Source organism: Elephantulus edwardii, unplaced genomic scaffold (assembly GCF_000299155.1).
Source record: "Elephantulus edwardii isolate Elephantulus edwardi_28Jun2011 unplaced genomic scaffold, EleEdw1.0 scaffold00122, whole genome shotgun sequence".
NCBI classification, from domain to species: Eukaryota; Metazoa; Chordata; class Mammalia; order Macroscelidea; family Macroscelididae; genus Elephantulus; species Elephantulus edwardii.
Genome location: NW_006399872.1, coordinates 3,380,373 through 3,399,116, shown reverse-complemented (window position 1 = coordinate 3,399,116; position 18,744 = coordinate 3,380,373). Strand labels below are relative to the sequence as shown.

Genomic DNA, 18,744 nt, shown 5'->3' with positions numbered 1-18,744 from the left:
GCTGCATAATATTATTTTTTTTTTAAAAAAGAAAGAAGAAAAAAAAGACGAGGTGTGGTGGGAAGAAGGAAGTGAAACATATGCTTCTCCAGAGCTGACATTGACCATGTAAATGTTGATGTACCATGTCAATTGTTAAAATATGACTATGCTTTCATACTAGTTGAAAAATAGTTGTGGCTCTTGAGCACAGTGTGTGGTCCCTCTCCTGGCCCTTTCCTAACAATCCAGCTGTCTAGTGGCTAATTCCTGTTACAGAAGGACCCATAGTTCTTGATCCTGTGTTGGCACTTAGTCCCAATGCAATAATCAATGCCTGTGCTCTACCAGGGATAAATATTTTGGATAATATCTACATGTTAACGGACAAGAATCATCAAGTTGCCTTAGAGCTGAAAAGACAGACACACATTCTAAACCCTGGAATCACCTTACCTTTTATGTGGCAGACTCTCCTGGGATGAGGAGTGTGCCTGACTAGAAAGCAATTTCCATTTCTAGCAACATAGGGGCTGTTTTTCTGCTCAAACGGAAGAACAGATGCTGGGGATTTAAGGTTTATGTTCATGAAGGACGTCAGTTTCTCTCTCTGCTATTGCCACAAAAATTTTTGGGGTCTATCACCTTGATTAGTCTCACTTCCAGATGTGTGCAGACCCTGAAACCAGAGAAGAGTAGTCTTGAAGAGGGTTTCTTGACATTTTCCTCTTTGTCAAACGTTTTTCATTGCTTGTTTTGCATTTGTTTCTCATGCCAAAGCAATGTAAAACTTTTTCCTACCTGACTACACCTTAGTAAATATTAAAATAAATATGGGCATAGAATAACAAAAAAAATCCCTGGAAAGATCAAAGTATTTGAAAAGAATTACAAAATACATTCTATATTTAACGGCATTTTTAACTATATTTCACTTATTTGGTTTAGCACCACAAAAATACATGATATAAAAATTATCAGTTTTGATATATTAAAATGATGACTTTAAAATGGAACATTCACCAACATTTTTAGATTAAATAGACTATAAAAATATAACTATATCAAATAAAAGATAAAATATTTTATTTCCAATTATAGTGGTGAATCTAGGTTGATGTGAGATGTTTGTTCTTTGGTCAAAATAAAGTACACTGGTAAAATATAATTCCTTAAAAACAGATCTATGCTAGGGGTGAACATTTTTACTTCATTGACTATCATTTTAGACCATAGTAATTTATATTCAAAATTTTCATTCTATATGTTCAGAAATATGAGCTCTGATGTCCTAGTAGTAAAGAGTTACACTGCCAACCTAATGGTGTGAAAGTATAAACCACTAGCTGCTCTGTGGGGGGAAAAGATGGGTAATCCCCTCCTGTGCAACTTATTGTCTCTGAAAACCAGCTGGAGGGTCATGTGAGTTGGTTTCTACTCAGAAATACATGACAGCAACAAAATGTTATGCAAAGTTGAATAAGATATATTTAAGAATAGCCTCATAGTTGACTCTCTAGCAGGTTTTCAGATGCAGTAAACAGCTTAGAAGGAGACTGACCATCTTTCTCCCATGGAGCCACTGATGGATTTGAACCACTTGACTTTAGGTTGTCAGTGCAACTCTTTATTGCTAAATCACCAGAGCTTCCTGTTTTTCACAATTGTCCTGATTATCACTGAGTCAGGACCAACTCATAGCCGAAGTTTTCCAGAGGCAGTGTAATAGCAGGAGAAGAGATTGTCCATCTTTCTGCCATGGAACAGGTGGTGGATTTGAACCATGTCTCTTTGGGATGGCATCATAGCTCTTTACCATTAGACCACCAACTATAAAATCAATCAGGCAATGAAATAACTGTTTTCATCTAGAACACTCATGGTAATATAGTAGTATATGCTCAATAAATATTTGTTAAATTTAAGATAATTATTTTCCAAAGTATAAATGCTTTGATCTACAAACTCAGCATATTTTATTTGTACAATCCCTTTTAAAAATGCTGGTTTGTTTTAAGAGATGACACTATAATACCTTTAAATAGGCTTATGAGTTCCTTTCACTTAATCTTGAAAAAAACATGAATTTGTGATCCATTCACTAATCCATACCTAAATTTTCCAAGTTATTTTAATAATTAATTTAAAAGTATACCTGAGAACAGTTTTAAAAACAGATCGTTTGGTTAACTGGAACCAAAATTTGTTGACATCTTCCTGACCTTGTGATGGGTTTAGACAGAGTTTCCTTTGATTTTCTTAGATCTTGGCACTTGATCTGGGAATTTTTAATTGGTGGAGACAGTCTAATGCTTCCAAAAGAATATGCCAGTTCCCTGTAGTTTCGCTCACTCTTACTCCAAGAAGCCCATGAGAAAGCTTCTTGTTTGTTAAGATATGCTATGGAGCTTAGCAACATGGTAACATTCCTTTGGAAGCTGAGTTCTAGAACTTCTTTGCCTGTCATTGTTCTCAGAGTTTCAGTCACTCACTGCTTGACTAAATCACATGGCAGCAAGTGAATTTCTTAATTTTTGGCATATAATTGCTTCAAATGCAGCAGGAGAGAAAGAAGAAAGACTAAACAAAGAACAATTTGTAGTGTGTTGGAAATTATTCCCACAACTATGCCCAAAGAATATATACTAGTTAGGACCAAAACCTTTTAGTGGGTGCCAGCAAATCAATTTCAGCTCATTGAAGCTATCAGATGACAGAGTAGAACTGCTGCAGGGTTTTCTAGGCAATAATCCTTTTGAGAACAAATAATCAGGTCTTTTTTCCACAGAATGGTTGAGTGGGGGTTAAAACCTCTAACCTTGAGGTTATCAACTAAGTACTTTAATGAGCCACAAAGCTCCTAATAGGAAGTAATGAAATAGTGAAAAATGATGTTAACCATATACACAGCAATTTCGTCAGCATATATAAATATCATGAAGAGTTATCTGCTCATGCTTCCAATATTTTTCATATTAGAGCATACATTAGTCTTAATTTCCAAATTAAAATCACTGAAATGAATGCAAAGAACTGAAAATCAAATACTAATTCCACACAATTTAACAATAGAGCCTAATTTAGTCTCATTTCTTCCCCACCCTCACCCCACCCCGTAGTTTCATTTCTTGATTGACCCCAAGCATTAATGGCTTAACCTCTCCATGTGATTTATGTCACATTTATGTCAATTTATGACTGTGCCTCTGGACACCACTATCAGAGGATACATTATCTCACTGTACTTGGGATGATTAAGATGATTTTCAATGACATTTTGACATTTTAATTCTATACCTTGTATCAGTTACAAATTTACAATACACAGCTAATAACTAGAAATAACAGTATTTTAAGCAAAACAAAAATATATTCTTCCTCACTTGAAAGAATTCCAGAAGTAAATAATCCACAGTTTGACAAAAGCTGGGAAATGCACACACATTTGGAAATTAAAAGCAACAAGCACTTTCCCTGAAGATTCCAACTTTTTAATATATTTTCTTTCTTTTTAAAATTTTTTTGGAGTTCAAATTGCTTTATATAAAGTTCCTTGTAAACAAAACATAAAAAAAGAAATAAAAATATCTATAAAGGCATGAGATTAAAAAAGAAAAAGAATTCTACAAAAAAGGAAAGGGAAAAAAAAGTGACTGAAGACCATTTACTCCTTCTCTTCAGCCTTCTCAGCCTCTTCACCTTCGGACACCTTGGTCCCAGGAGCCTCCTTGCTGTCCTTCACCAAAAGAGCCCGGAGCTTTTCTGTCACGTTTTCAGCGTTATCATTCTTCCTAACCCTTTCTTTTCTCTTTCTTCAGTCTCTTTCCTGCACTCCTGTTTTCAGCATCTGGGAAACAGATGACAGGCAGCTCTGGATTGGCGAAGCCAGTGTTGAGTGTTCGAGGCCCAGGCTCAGAAGCGACCTGCACTCCGTCTCAGCTTCAGCTCCGTCAGTGGCGTAGGGCTATGGGTGGAACAGAGCTTCAGGGTCCTGCCCCAGCTCTGGAACAGACAGAGGCTCCCCTACTTACACTTTAGGAGCTCCATGTCACCAGTGCCCGATTCCTTCCACTGGGGGAGATCATTTTTGGAGACGAAGCAGTGTAACTTGCCTGCATTTTATAAAGTTCCTATTCATCTTTGTTTAAATTTCTTGTTTAGGAAGGGAAATGATTGGTTCGAACTGGGAGTCATGGTTGGACTCGTTGCACTCTCAACGGTGTCGTGATCCTCATGAGAATCCTTGGAGGCTGCCATGGAAGCTGTGTGGCACTGCTGTGGCAGTGGTGGTGGCAGCAGCTCCTCTGGGTTTGTTGGTGGTGGGATCCCTGGCCTCTCAGCTCTTAGATTCTTCCAACTACATCTAGCCCATGTGTTTTCTTTAATACCATCAGTTACATTAATTATGTTGGAGTTTAAATCCAACAGCAACTCTGTAGAAGAAAGATGGACAATCTCCTGTCCTGCAATTTACAGTCTGGGAAATCCAATAAAAGGCGAGCTATGAATTTGTTTTAACTTGAGAGCAGTGAGTAAGTGATAGACTTCAGTGTTGTTATGTACTGTGGAATTGCTACCGACTCATAGCTGGACCTCCAGTGGGTTTTCAGAGGCACTAAATCATGTGGGATTTAAATTTGGATTGCATATCAATGTCAAGAAAACAAAAATCCTCAACACTGGACTAATAGGCAACATCATGATGTTGTTGTTGTTATTCACTATAGAGTCGTTTGTGACTCAAAGAGACCTTATGTACAGCAGTCTGAAACCTACTCTATCCTGTGACAATTGTCTCTGACACATCTACCCTTATTATCCCAATCATTGAATCAATCTATCTCATCAAAGATCTTCCTCTCTTTCACTGTCCCTCTATGCTTCCAAACATGATGTCCCTCTCCAAGGACTAGTCCCTCCTTGCAACATGCACAAAATGTGTCAGATATGAAGCCTCAGAATCCTTGCCTCCAAGGAACAGCACGTTTTTACCCTCTCTAGGACAAATCTGTTTTCCTGGCAGTCCATGGTATTCTCAATACTCTTCTCCAGCATCACAGCTCAAAGGCATCAATTCTGTATCATCCCTAGTCATTGTCCAGCTTTCTGATCCATAGCAAGTAATTGCAAAGACTATGGCCTGTATGAGGCATACCTTAATTTCTAGAGTGACATCGTTGCTCTTCAGTACTCTGGCGAGGGGAACAGATTTAAACTGTCAATGACTTTATATTTCTTGGATACACAATCAATACCTTTGGTACCAGGAGACGTATTGGACTAGGAAAATCTGTTGTCAGGGACCTCTCCAAATTATCGAGGAATAATAAAGTTACTTTGAGGATTAAGCTGCACTTGATTCAGATCATGGTCTTTTCACCACTTACTATGCTGCTTAGAACAGGATGATGGATAAGGATGACAAAAGAATTGACACCTTTGAGCTATGTTGTTGGAGAAGAGTACTGAATATCTCATGAATTGCCCAAAGACATACATGTCTTGAAGGTACAGCCAGTATGCTCCTTCAAAGCAAGAATGGTGAAGCTTCATCTCACATACTTTGGGTATGTTGCTTGGATAAATTATTCCTTGGACATCATACTTGGAAGGATGGAGGGGGCTGGCAAAGGAGAATACTCAATCAGGAGGACTGACACAGTGACTGCAGCAATGAGCTCGAGTGGATTAGAGGACTGTGAGGTTGGCACAGAATAGGATATGGATCAGATCTGTTGTTCATAGGGTCAATATGAGTCATACTCTACTCAAAGGCACGTAACAACAACAAATAGCATGAGAAGATACTGTCCATTTCCCCCTCCTCAATGAGAGGTCAAACCACATACTTTTAATTTGGCAATACATCTCCTCACTACTACGTCACGAGTGGTCCAGAGCACCCTACTGGTCCAGTTTAAGTATGGAAATATTTTTCCCCCTAAGAATTTAAAATCTCATTTCTAAAGAGCATTCTGTTTACACTTCTTTTTTTACACTTCTTTTTTTTTTTTCTTCCCTCTCTCTCTCTCTTTTTTTTCCCAACAAAGACTTTGTTCTTTTTTTGGCAGTTCATGGTATATTCAGTATTTTTTTGCCAAAGGCAAAAGGCAATACAAGACAAAGGCATCAATTCTTCTATCTTCCTTAGTCGTTGTACAATTTTCACATGCATATGAACATATCTGAAACCTGTCCTATCCAGTGTCAACTGTAGAATACCAGGCCTTGGGTCAAACAGACATTAATCACTAAGGTCTCACTTTCACCAAGGTCTTGCTCCAGTCTCCCTCAAGTCTTGTCACCAGAAGAAATTTTGCTCAACTCAAATCTTACTGGCCAGTGTGGGAGGTACTCTTTCTCTCATAATAGTTCTACAGCTGTTTATAATTTGCAAGATCATGCTCATTTGAGAGACAATGTGTCTGCAGTTAAGGTAACTGGAGACCAGAGGAGGATAACTGTAATGACTAACAAAAGCCAAGTTCTAGACTAACACCACACTGGTGCGACTCAAGAAGGGTGTTTTTTTCCCCCTTCATTTCTTTCCACTTGAGAAATGTCAAGCGTGTCCTTTCTTTTTTTCTTTCCGGTTTTCCAACTCCAGTTCTTTGCACATTTAATTAATTTTGTGGGATCAGAAAGTATTTCTAATTCCAGGTTTTGAAAAATCACAATACCATTTCCCCATAGTTGTTATGCCATTTTACAATCCCAGCAACAGTTAGAACAAGAATTCTAATGTTTCTAATACTCTAATTAGCATTTGTTGTTTTCCTGGATTATTTTTTGTTTGATTGATTTCCATTTGTTTTGCTCTTTGATCAGTATTAATTTTTCAAAGTGGTAGATAGTATTTCATTGTATATATTAGTTTTTAGTTCTAATAGCTAATGATTGCAAGCTTTTTCTTTTATAGATTTGTTTACTGCTTGAATGTTCTACATGGAGAATTATCTTTTTTCCCATTGTATTGTCTTTTTGTTTTGTATTGTTGAAGTTTTCTGCTTTAATATTATGTCCTAATCTAATATTTCATTTCCAAAATATCCCCCCCCCAAACTGCTGTTGTTTTTCTTGTTAGGTGCCATGAAATTGGCTCCAACAACCCAATGTACAATAGAACACAACACAACCTACCAAATCCTGCATCACCCTCAGACTTTCTGCTGTGCTCATACCTGCTGTTGCAGTCACTTCAAATCCACCTCTGAAAGTCTTCCTCTTCTACACTTACTCTCCGCTTTAAAAAAAATTATTTTTAAAAATTTTTTTATTTTATTATTTTTGTGCGTGTGTACCGTCAAATCAGATCTGACTAGTACACAAGAAGATTATCCCTCCTTCTCCAGCAAAGCATCTGGTGGATTCGATACTCTCCACTTTTTAAACTCAATCTCCTTCTCCAGTGGTTGGTGGTTGGCCCTTCTTGACAATATGTCCAAAGTATGTGATAAAAAATCTCATTATCCTCATCTCTAAGAAACACTCCCACTGCATTTCTTCCAAGACACATTTGTTTTGTTGTTTTAAGAGTTCATGGTATGTCCAATATTATTTCCCAACATTACAATTAAAAGACATTATTCTATTTTAAATTCATATGAAGCTCTGTCTCACATACTTTGTGCACATGGCCAGGAGAGACTGACAGGTCATTGGAGATGGACATCATGCTTTGAAGGGTGGACAAACAGCACAGGAGAGGAAGACCTTGGATAAACTGGATTGGTAAAGTGATTGGGGTAAAGGAGGTAGGTGTGTTGGAATCAGTGATGCTGGCTCAGAATAGGGTAGGATTCAGAGCTGTTGTACATAGGGTTGCTATAAGTTACAGGTAACTTAATAGCACAGAACAACAACAATAAAGCAATGGCTTGGGTCAGGCACACCTTCATTTTTAAACTAACATCCTTGATCTTTAGTACTTTAAAGAGGTTATCAGCAACAGATTTGCCTCAAATAATATGCCATTTGATTTTTTTTTTGTAGAGATAGAAGGATAACTAGCAAAACATGTATGGGGATCCAAGAGGTAAGGGGTAGGAGCAGAAGGGTGAGGATGGATAGGGATTAAATCACAGGATTGCACAATTTGGTGGGTGGATGGAGTAAGTGAAGGGAATGAGAAAATTCTGGTGGGGACCGGAAAAGATAGGGTAATGGAGGGCATAGTTCAATGGTGATTTTTTTTTAAACAAAGATTCTTTTTATTTGTGGGCTTCACATTTGGGAACAAGAGCATAGATTCTCTGGTTGCTATATGTTGAACAGGGACATTGAGATGAAGGGAAACCCACTTTAACACTTTACTGGTGGCCTTGACTTGAAGTTGCATGACTTATTGTTCAGTTACAAGATATTTTCATGACATTTCCTGCCCTCTGAACTGCCAGGTGTTTGCATGGGTGAATCCAATGAGAGTGGCTGGCTGTATTTTGAGGGTCCATTCATTTTTACTTCCTTAGCTGGCAGTTATATTTCCCTTTTCTCTCTGGAACTGCGCTCAGGGTTCAGGTTACCAATAGAAAAGGGAAGAAACCTAGAGAGAACAAACTTCTGAGTTACAAAGGAAAGGGCTTTGGAGGTGTTACTTACAGGTGTACTGGAAGAAGAGATGGAGGAAACTGTCATAGATAAAGTTCCTCATACACACCTCCCCAGTGGTCAAGTGGCTCTCTCCTGCCAAGTGGCTCTTCCCAGGGGCCAGGCTGCTCTCCCCCAGAATCCCAAAGCTCTTTTGTGGTCTGGACCTTGTGCCTTACTAGGGACCATGGCTGGAGACAGCACTTCTCCTTTAACACTGACATCGTTGCCTCTTCCTCTCCACCAAGTAGTCTAATAGTAATTCAAAGTATGTATTATTGCTTTCCCTTTCCACAAATGGAGAAGGGGCTTCCAGAGGGGTGAATAGACTTACTCAAAGCTGAGAAATAATAAAGGCAGTAGAACAAGAACTCAAACTAAGGTTGTCTGAAGGCTGGTTGTGAGGTGGTGAGCTCCTAATGACACTCAGGTCAACTATCTTTCCTCTTCCTCTGAAAGCAAAATATTGCTGAAGATTATTTTTATAATGACTATAAGAGTATATTCAGTAATGTCATGGGGCTTCCACCTGATATGTGTTGTCATTTGATTTCTTGACTACTTTTTGATAGATATTGTTTGAGGATTCAAGTAAAACTAAATCCGTGCCAACTTCGAATATTTTCCCAATTTATCATTTGTGTTGTCCACTGGTCCTATTGAGAAGGTTTTGTTTTTCTTTGTTTGGGATGTAATTTATAGTGAAGATTATAATCTTTAATCTTGTTCAATAAGTGTGTCGAATTCACTTTGAATAAGTAAGGCTGTATTCTCTTTTTAGTCTTTTATAAATTCTTTCGCTCAGCATACATATTCAATTTTAGCAAGTTACAGCTATCTCATGCATTAAATAGCTCTGGTGGCATCTCTCTTGTTACTATTGAATTAGAACTAACTCATAGCTGACTTTCTAGTGGGTTTTCAAAGGCTGCAGATCTCATGGAAGAGCTTGCTCACTTTTCTTCCATTGAGCTGCGGGAGGATTTGAAGTGCTTGCCTTTTAAGTTGACATTATAACTCCTTAATCACTAGGTCACCAGAGCTATGGTGGTATAGAGTGTACCATATAGGGCTCCTAACCAAAAGTTCAGTGGTTCAAATCCACTAGCCATTTCGTGGGAGAATTACAAGTAGCCCCTTCCTATAAAGAATTATTCTCTAAAAAATTGAAAAAAAAAACTTAAAAAAAAAAACAGCTCCAAACAAACAACAACTAGACCACACACAAAAAATTGCGCAACCTAAATAGAAGGTCACAAGGAGTCAATTAGACTCAATGGCAATAGTTTGGGTTTTTTGTTGATTTTTGTTGTAGTTATTCATGCATTTTGAGCTGCATTTGATAATCTATTTCTGAAAAAAGACACCCAAACCGAATTTCATAGGTTTGTCTCTATATTAGCTCTATAAACTTTATAGTCTTATTTTTAACTGATTTTTAAGCAATTAAAGTTAATTGTGTTGTATGATGCGAGACATGGATCTTGTTTTGCTTTTCTGCAAACAAATATTCAGTTTTACCAGCAACACTTGTAAAAGAGAATGTTTCTTTTTAATTGAATTGATTTTGATACCTTGTAGAAAATAGGCTCACTGTCAACTCACAGGTGCCTCCTTTCTGGCATTTGGAATCCACCAGCTACTAGATTTATTTTTGGCTTCTCAATTTAATTTCATTGGTCTTTGAGTATATTAGAGAGCTCTGTTGGTCTAGTGGCAAGAAGCTGCTCTGCAATCCTGAAGGCATGTAGTTTGAGGCCACCAGCTGTTATGCAGGAGAAAGATGGGCAATTTCCTCCTGTGCGATAACTACCTCTGAAAACCCATGGGATGGTCAGCTATTGGTCAGTTCCTACTCAATGATGCACAGCAAGAGACAACATGTGTGTATTAGAAATAATAAGACTCATTCTGGGGGGGGATGGGCAGGGAGAAAAGTGCAACAACGAATGACTGGAAACCCTAAGTCTCTGTAAGCTTTCATTTAAATTAATTTTAAAAAATGTAAAAAAAATCAGACTCATTCTCACCAAGGTTATGACTCGTAGTGACCTTTACTCAGGTTTTCTAAGTGGAGACTGCTCATCTTTTTTCCACAGAGAAGCTGGTGAGTTAAAAATCAGTTGAGACGTGAGACTTCTAGGTTAGTAGCACAACTTGCTATGGACTAAGCCACCAGAGCTCCCTTTAACTCAAATTCACAGCCACTGCATTGGTTTTTACTCATAGAAAACCTCCTTCTAGCTTTTCTTTCCCCCTTAGAGGTGCTGGTGGCTTTGAATCTATAGAGACTAGAGGCCTTTGGGCTAGCAGTGCAACTCTTTATATGAACTATGCCACTAGAGTGTCATATATATTTTTGGTTAGGTTTAGTCCTAGATATTTCATTCTTTTGGGGGCTACTGCAAATGTTATGGCTACTGGTGGCCTTGTGATAAGAAACTGCACTGCAATTCCTAAAGCATGCAGTTGAATCCACCAGCTGCTCTGTGAGAGAAGGACAGGCAATCTCCCATGTGATTAACTGCCTCTGAAAACGCACCTGAGGGTCAATTCTGACTCAACAGTACATAACAACGTTGTTCTTGTTATGTGCCGTTGTGTCGCCTGTGACGCATAGCAACCCTATGTATAACAGCTCTGAAGCCTGCTCTGTCTTGAGCCAGTTTCACATCAATTCCGACACACCAACCCCCATAGCTCCAGTCACTACATCAATCCATCTCATTTCGGGTCTACCTTTCTTGCACTTTCCCACCACTCTTCCAAGCATGATGTCCTTCTCCAAGGACTGGTCTCTCTTGGAGACATGCCCAAAATATATGAGACTGAGCTTCAAAATCCTAGCCTCAACCTCTCCAAAGATAGACTTATTTGCTTTCTTGGCATGGTATGCTCAAGACTCTTCTCCAGCACCACAATTGGAAGACATTGTTTCTTTTTCTGTCATCCTTAGTCATTGTACAAATCTTTGAAGCATAACAAGTAATTGTGAAGACCTTGGCCTGGGTTAGGCACACCTTCATCTCTAGACTGGAATTGTTGCTTTTCAATAAGTACTCTGGAGAGGTCCCTGACAGCAGATTTTCCCAATGCAATTCGTCTTTTGATTTCCTGACTGCTGGTGTTAAGAGTGTTGATTGTGGAGCCGAGCCAGCTGTCATTGTTAACCTCAATCTCTTCTCCATCTATCATGGTGCTCCCAATTTGCCCTGTGGTGACAACCTTTGTCTTCTTGATGTTGAACTTCAATCCATATTGAAGACTACAGTCCTTGACGTTTTACAGCGAGCACTTCAGGTCTCAGTTTCAGCAAGAAAGGTTGTGTCATCTGCATATCACAGGTTGTTGATGAATCTTCCACCAATCCTGATGCCACATTCCTCCTCATAAAGCCTTTCTTCCCGAATGATCTGTTCTGCATATAGATTGAATAAGTATGGAGACAGGATCATCCCTGACACACACCTTTCCTGACTTTGAACCATGCAGTGTTTCCTTTCTCTGTTCTGAGGACTCCTTCATGGTCCAAGTATAGGTTTCACATAAATACAATCAAGTGTTTTGGGATTCCCATTTTCCTCAAGGTTAGCCACAATTTGTTGTGATCCACACAGTCAAATGCCTTTCATAGTCAATGAAACAAAACCAATAGGATTTCTAATATAGTATTGAATGTTGTTGTTATGTGCCATTGAGTATTGAATAAGGGTGTTAATAAAAGGCTTCCTTGTCTCATTCCTGTTCTCAAGAGAAAAACTCTCAGCCTTTCCCCAGTGAGAATATTATAGAATTTTGTTTTCTGTATAGTCCCTAACTTATGCTGAGGAATTTCCTTTCCATACTATTTTGCTGAGAGGTTTTATTAGGAAAAGTATTAGGTTTTAGTAAATGTCTTTTCTGTATTAATTGATCTTTTGATTCTTGTCCTTTGACTCACTTATATGGTAAATTACACTGATGGTTTTCTAATAGTGAGTACCTTTGCATTTCTGGTATGAATCTCATCATAATGTATGAGTCTTCTGATATGCTGTTAAATCTTATTGACTAGAATTTTATTTTATATTTTCTGCGTCTATATTCATGAGGGATAATCTGTACTTTTCTTAAGTATGCATTTTTGGCTTTGGTATCAGGATGATGCTGACTTCATAAGATGTTAGGGTTTATTCCTTCCTTTATTATGTTTTAGAAGAGTTTCACAGAATTGGTCTCAAATATTTTCTGTACACTTCCCCAATTATTTATTTACTGGGGTCAGAAGCAGCTTAGAAAAATTAAGGGTATATTTTATTCCTTTTCTGTGGCTGTAATCGCAAATTATAAACTTTGTGGCTTACAGCTGCATATACTTATTCTTTCAGAGTTCTAGAGGCCAAAAGTCTGAAATTATGGTGTCTTAAGACCTGTGTTTCCACATAGGATCTAGTAAAGAATTCTTCTTTGCTTCTTTGATGATGATGTAGGCATTCCTTGACTTGTGGTTACTTAACACAAACCTGTGCTTCCCCATTTATTTTTATTCCCTTTTTATTTTTCTTTTCTGTGTGCACTCAAAAGAACACTAGTCATTAGATTTCTATTTTGCACAGATAATCTAGAATGATCTCATCTCAGCAAATACCTTTGTCTAAATAAGGTAACATTGATAAGTTCTGGAGACTAATGTATGGATGTATTATTTATAGGGCTACATACAATATAGGCCTTCCTTGGAAAGAATGAAGCCAGATTGCTCTTTGAATACAAGGATTTTGAAATTCTGTCTCACATACTTTGGGCATGTTGTTATCAGGAGGAACCAGTCCTTGGAGAAAGGACATCATGCTTGGAAGGATAGAGTCAATAAAAGAAAAGAAGTTCCTAGATGAGATGGACTAATACAATGACTATGGCAAAGGGGACAGGTGTGCCTAGATGGCGAAGTTGGCTCAGAATAGGGCAAGATTCAGAGCTATTGTTTATAGCATTGTTATGAGTCATAATCGAGTCGAGTCAACAGCATATAACAACAACATACAATCCAGTACAAGGTGGAGTTAGGGCCAAGAACTTTCATGTTAAATAATCTGACAAGCTATTTAGTGAGTGTGAGTCTCTGTGTGTATGAAAGAAAAAGAGGAGAGAGAGGGGAGAGGGGAGACAGGAGGTCGGGAGAAGGGAGAGCGGGAGAGGGAGGGAGGGAGCGAGGGAGAGAGTGAGACAGAGAGAGAGTGAGAGAGAGAGGAAGTTGAAAGTAATCTTAATTTCTTAGCTAGTTTTGGTGTTTACAATAAAGGCTTAGAAAACATGCATGAGTTCCATAGGTTTACAAAAAGAGCGTATGGGTGAAGTGGTCTCATGTTTAGAAGAATTGAGAAATTGGAACCATCAGTTCATATATACAATGAGTTTCTTTACAGAAATTTAAGAAAAACAAAACCAGTGGTTATCAAGTTGATTCTGACTCGTCGTAAACCCATATTTGCTGAGTAGAATTGTGATAGTCTTCAATATCTGTGACTTTTGAAAGCAGATTTCCAAGTATTTCTTCTAAGGCATCTCTGGATGGGTTTTTACCACTAACCTTTCAGTTAGCTGATCATTTAATCTTATTTTAAATATCAACTAGTAGAACAGAAAGTATAAACAATACATTTCTTTTCTCTAGCTTGTGGATCTAACTCATGCAATTCCTGCCAAACAATTCCCCTAAAGGTGGCAGTTACTTAAAATGGAATTCTTCTGCATTGTTTCGGCCCAGTGCAGAGGTAGTCCCGTGATTGGAAAAAGTGCTGTATTTTTTAAGTGTTAATTAAAAAAATAAAGTTTAAAATAGCATAACCATATTAGAAATTACAAAGATATTGAAGGATCAAGCTGATAGTGTTCATCAGCTTTAAAATAATTTTATTTAAGAAAAAAATACTACAGGGTGTAAATAGAAAGAAAAGGTGCATGTATGTGGGAAACACTATTGTGATAAAAATGTTATTGTAAAAAGGTGTCATCAAGTCAACTATGACCCACAGAGACCTTATGAACAACATATCTGAATCCTCTTACTCCATCCTGAGTCATCCTCATGATCTCCACCATGGTCACCAGGCAGTGACCATGTCAGTTCATCTTGTTGATGGTCATCTTCTCTTCCACTGATCTGCTACCTTTCTCAGCTTAATGTCTTTTTTCCAAAGACTGGCCCTTTCTGATAACATGGCTGAAGACTAAATTTCACCATCTTTGCCTCTCAAGGAACACTCTGATTGCACTCCCTCCAGGATAGATTTGTTTATTCATTCGGTAGGCCATGGAATACTCTTCACTAACACCACAATTCAAAGGCATTGATTCTTTCTGGTCTTTGTTATTCATTGTCCAACTTTCAGGACAATGCATTTCAATTGCATAGGAGACAATTGAATATCATAGTATGAATCAGGTGCACCTTAGTCTTTAAACTGATATCCTTTTTCTTTAGCTTTTTAAAGAGGTCCTCAACAGCAGATTTTCCTAATGTAACACATCTTCTGACTTATTGACTGCTGCTTCTATTAGTGTAATTGTGGATACAAGTAAAATGAAACCCTTGACTGCTTCAATCTTTTTCCATCTATCATGAAGCTGCTTATTGGTTCAGTGGGAATTTTTGTTTTCTTGATGTTGAAATGTAATCCTTATTGAGAGCTGTACTCTGATCTTCTTCAGTAAGTGTTTCAAATCTTTTTTACTGTTTGTGAGCAAGATTGTTGCTGAGTCTGACTCTAATTACGACAGTACATTGGTCTTTACATACTCCAGCTTTTTAAATGCTGTACTCAGTATGCTGATTGAATCATTATCGTTGTTATGTGTTCTTCAGTTGAGTACGACTCATAGCGACTCTATGAACAACAGATCTAAATCCTGTCCTATCCTGTACCATTCTCATTATTTCTGACATGCTAGAGCCCATTGCAGCAATCACTGTGTCAATCAAACTCATTGAGGGTCTTCCTCCCTTTTACTGACCATACACATTGCCAAGGATATTTCCCTTTCCAAGGAATAGCTTTTTTTTTCTACTTATAAAAGAATTTTTACTTTTAGGATTAATATTTTTAGTAATAACCTTTGGTAGGCATGACAGAATTAGTAGCTTTCCCTCCTCTTCCATTTCATTGTCTGTATCCTTATGGGGTGATTTTTACATAGTAAATTTGAAAATGAACATACAAGCTGGTCTTTAAGTATTTTCACTTTGTTTTCCAGGGGTGATTAGCTAAGACGTTACATAAGTTCAGCAATTAATGTCTTACCAACATGACAGATAATTAATTATAGAGCAGGTAGTTTTTCAGATGTATTCTTTTCATTAATTTGGGAAAAGATAAACTGTCTGATGTTGTTTTCTGAATTTTTCTGTTTGTTTTGGAGTTACTTCTTTATTTTAGAAAGTAGAATATAAGATGAAATAAGGTTGAGTTTAAGGCTTCCCCACCCCACACACTCTGAAAATCATTCTTCATTACTTCAGATTTCTTATATTTTCTTCTCTTCAGGAAAACCATTTTTTATAATATGTTTCATTAACCACAAAAATAAGAAACTCTGCATGTCATAGTCTGTTTTCTTTTGAGTAGTAACTGTAGGTGTTTTTTTTTTTTCAACTAGACCCCACTGAGTTAAAATATAAGACAAAATAATACTTCCAAACTTGTGAACTATAAATACTTGGTAACTAAGGAGCTATTTGCTAGAGTTGAAGATGTATCTTATGCACATGAAACACTTTTCTGAAGACAGAAGACACTTGTGTGTGTATAAATGTTTAAGCTTAACTAGAACAAACATGTCTGAAGAAGAGAAATTTTAAATTTTAGTAATGAATAAATACATTAAATCAATTTCTCATTTTTCTTGTTATTAAATTTCAATCTTATATATTATATATTTACATGTACTAGTTTTGAAAAATCCATTCTCCTACTGGGATTGTTGTTTCCAAGGAATAGCGTTACCTAGCAGCATGCCTCAAGTGTGTGAGATGACACTTGGCCATCCTTGCCTCTAAGGAACACCCTGATGCACTTTATCCGAACATATTTATTCATTCTTTTGGCAGTTCATGGAATAGTAAGTATTCTTCTCTAACACCACAGTTAGAAGGCATTAATTTTTCTATTGTCACTCTCATTGCCTAGCTCCCAGATGCACAGAAAGTGATTGCAATGATGTTAGCTGGAATTAGGCACACTTGAATCTTCAAATTGACATCGTTGCTCCTCAGTGTGTTGGAAAGGTCCCTGACAGCACACATTCTCAATGCTACACATCTTGTGATTTCTTAATTGTTGATTACAAGGCCACTTCAAGGAAAATATTTCCAAGGATTTACTATTCTTGGAATGAAAAATTGAAGGAGAGTGTGACCAACTAGACAATTAAAGAACAAGAAGAATGGTCTTTAAAAGACCAGTTGAAGATCTACCCTGAAATACGGTGCTATGAGTGATAGGACAATATCCATGTGCATATGAGGCAGACCTGTTAAGACCACTATCATGGTCCACTATATGGACCAATAGCTAAAGCCAAAGAGAAGTCAACTGAGGATTACTACCAACTTTGCAGTCCAAAACTGATCAAACATACAATCAAGGTGCATTAATAATAATTGGTGACAGATTGAATCAGTATGGAGAAAAGATACAATACTGACACACACTTTCTCTAATTTAACCCTTGTAGTATTTCTTTGTTCTGTTTGGGAAACACTTTCTTGGTCTATAGGCTTCCCATAAGCACAATTAACTATTCTGGGGTTCTCATTACTTTCAATATTAACCATAATTTTTATGATGCACAATCAAATGCTTTTGCATAATCAATAAAACACAAGTGAGTGCTTACATGTGTGAGAAAAATGTTGTTGTTGTTGTTATGTGCCGTCGAGTCGCCTGCGACTCATAGCGACCCTGTGTACAACAGCCCTAAACTCCGCTCTGTCCTGTGCCAATCGCACTGTCTCTGACACTCCCATCCCAATTATCCCAGTCACTGAATCAATCCACCTCATAGAGGGCCTTCCTCTCCTGCGCCGTCCCTCCACCCTCCCAAGCATGATGTCCCTCTCCAAGGACCGGTCTCTCCTCACTACATGTCACTCTCATTGCCTAGCTCCCAGATGCACAGAAAGTGATTGAAATGATGTTAGCTGGAATTAGGCACACTTGAATCTTCAAATTGACATCGTGGCACATCCACTTCCTAACAACATGCCTCCGCAAACTCTATGAACTTTGTAAATGATTATAGTTAAAGAAAGGCTTCAGGCTTTTTGTTCATAGGGTCGCATAAGTTGTGCTCGACTTGACAGCCATCAACAACATTGCCATAAAGTAATTTTGACTCATAGCCTTCCTACTCCTACAGAGTAGAATTTACACCTAGGTTTTCCAAGTCTGTGATATTTACAGAAACAAACTACCACATCTTTCTCCCCCGTATAGTTGTGTTGTTAGATGCCATTGAGTTGAGTACAACTTATAGTGATGCTATGAGCAAATCTGAACCCTGTCTTATCCTGTACTGATAGATAAGTGCTGTACTAATTAAAATAATGATACTTCCAATCTGGGATCTAACTCTAATACTATTTCCGTGTTCTTCAATTTTTCAGAGTTTTCCTTGGAAAGGGATATCATGTTTGTTAGGGTAGAGCGTCACTGAAAGAAAGGAATACCCCTCAGTGGGATGGGTTGGAAAGGTAACTGTAGCAGGACTGGATTCAGATCATAGGCTAAGTGACAACAGTGGGTTGGATTTCTGAGTTGTCGGGTTCAAGTGCTGTGTTTACCACTAGGTGGTAGCAACATGCTGCAAAAAGATCTCCCTGCGCCATTGAGCTAAGGCAGAAAGGAGCTGGACTGGTGGATACTTTGAAGGCAGAAACTGCTGTGGCGCTCTCTCTTGCTGTCTTTTTCTTTCTAACTCTGTCTCTCTTTGCCCTTCTTTACCACCTGACTCAATACCCTAAGGGATTCTGAGGCTGTAAATAAACAATAAGGGAGGAGCTTGCCTGTCTTTCTCCTGAGGATCTAGGTCCTCAAGGATTCAAATTAGCAGATTTACTATTTGTTAGCAGCTTAATAGCCTATGAGCTGCACCACCAGAGCTCTTCCTGCTGCGACTATGGGTTCTCAAGAAAAAAAAAAA

At 37.9% G+C, this 18,744-nt stretch overlaps 1 protein-coding gene across 1 annotated transcript in view; it reads right to left on the bottom strand.

Annotated features, from left to right (window-relative positions):
- The window catches only part of LOC102855243 (chromosome unknown open reading frame, human C4orf17), a 47,666-nt gene extending 47,098 nt beyond the window's left edge, over positions 1-568 (bottom strand). The window contains exon 1 of the mRNA XM_006893109.1: positions 436-568. Within this exon, the coding sequence (XP_006893171.1) occupies positions 436-568 (133 nt within the window). The remainder of the gene's footprint in view (positions 1-435) is intronic.
- Between the last annotated feature and the right edge of the window lie 18,176 nt (positions 569-18,744).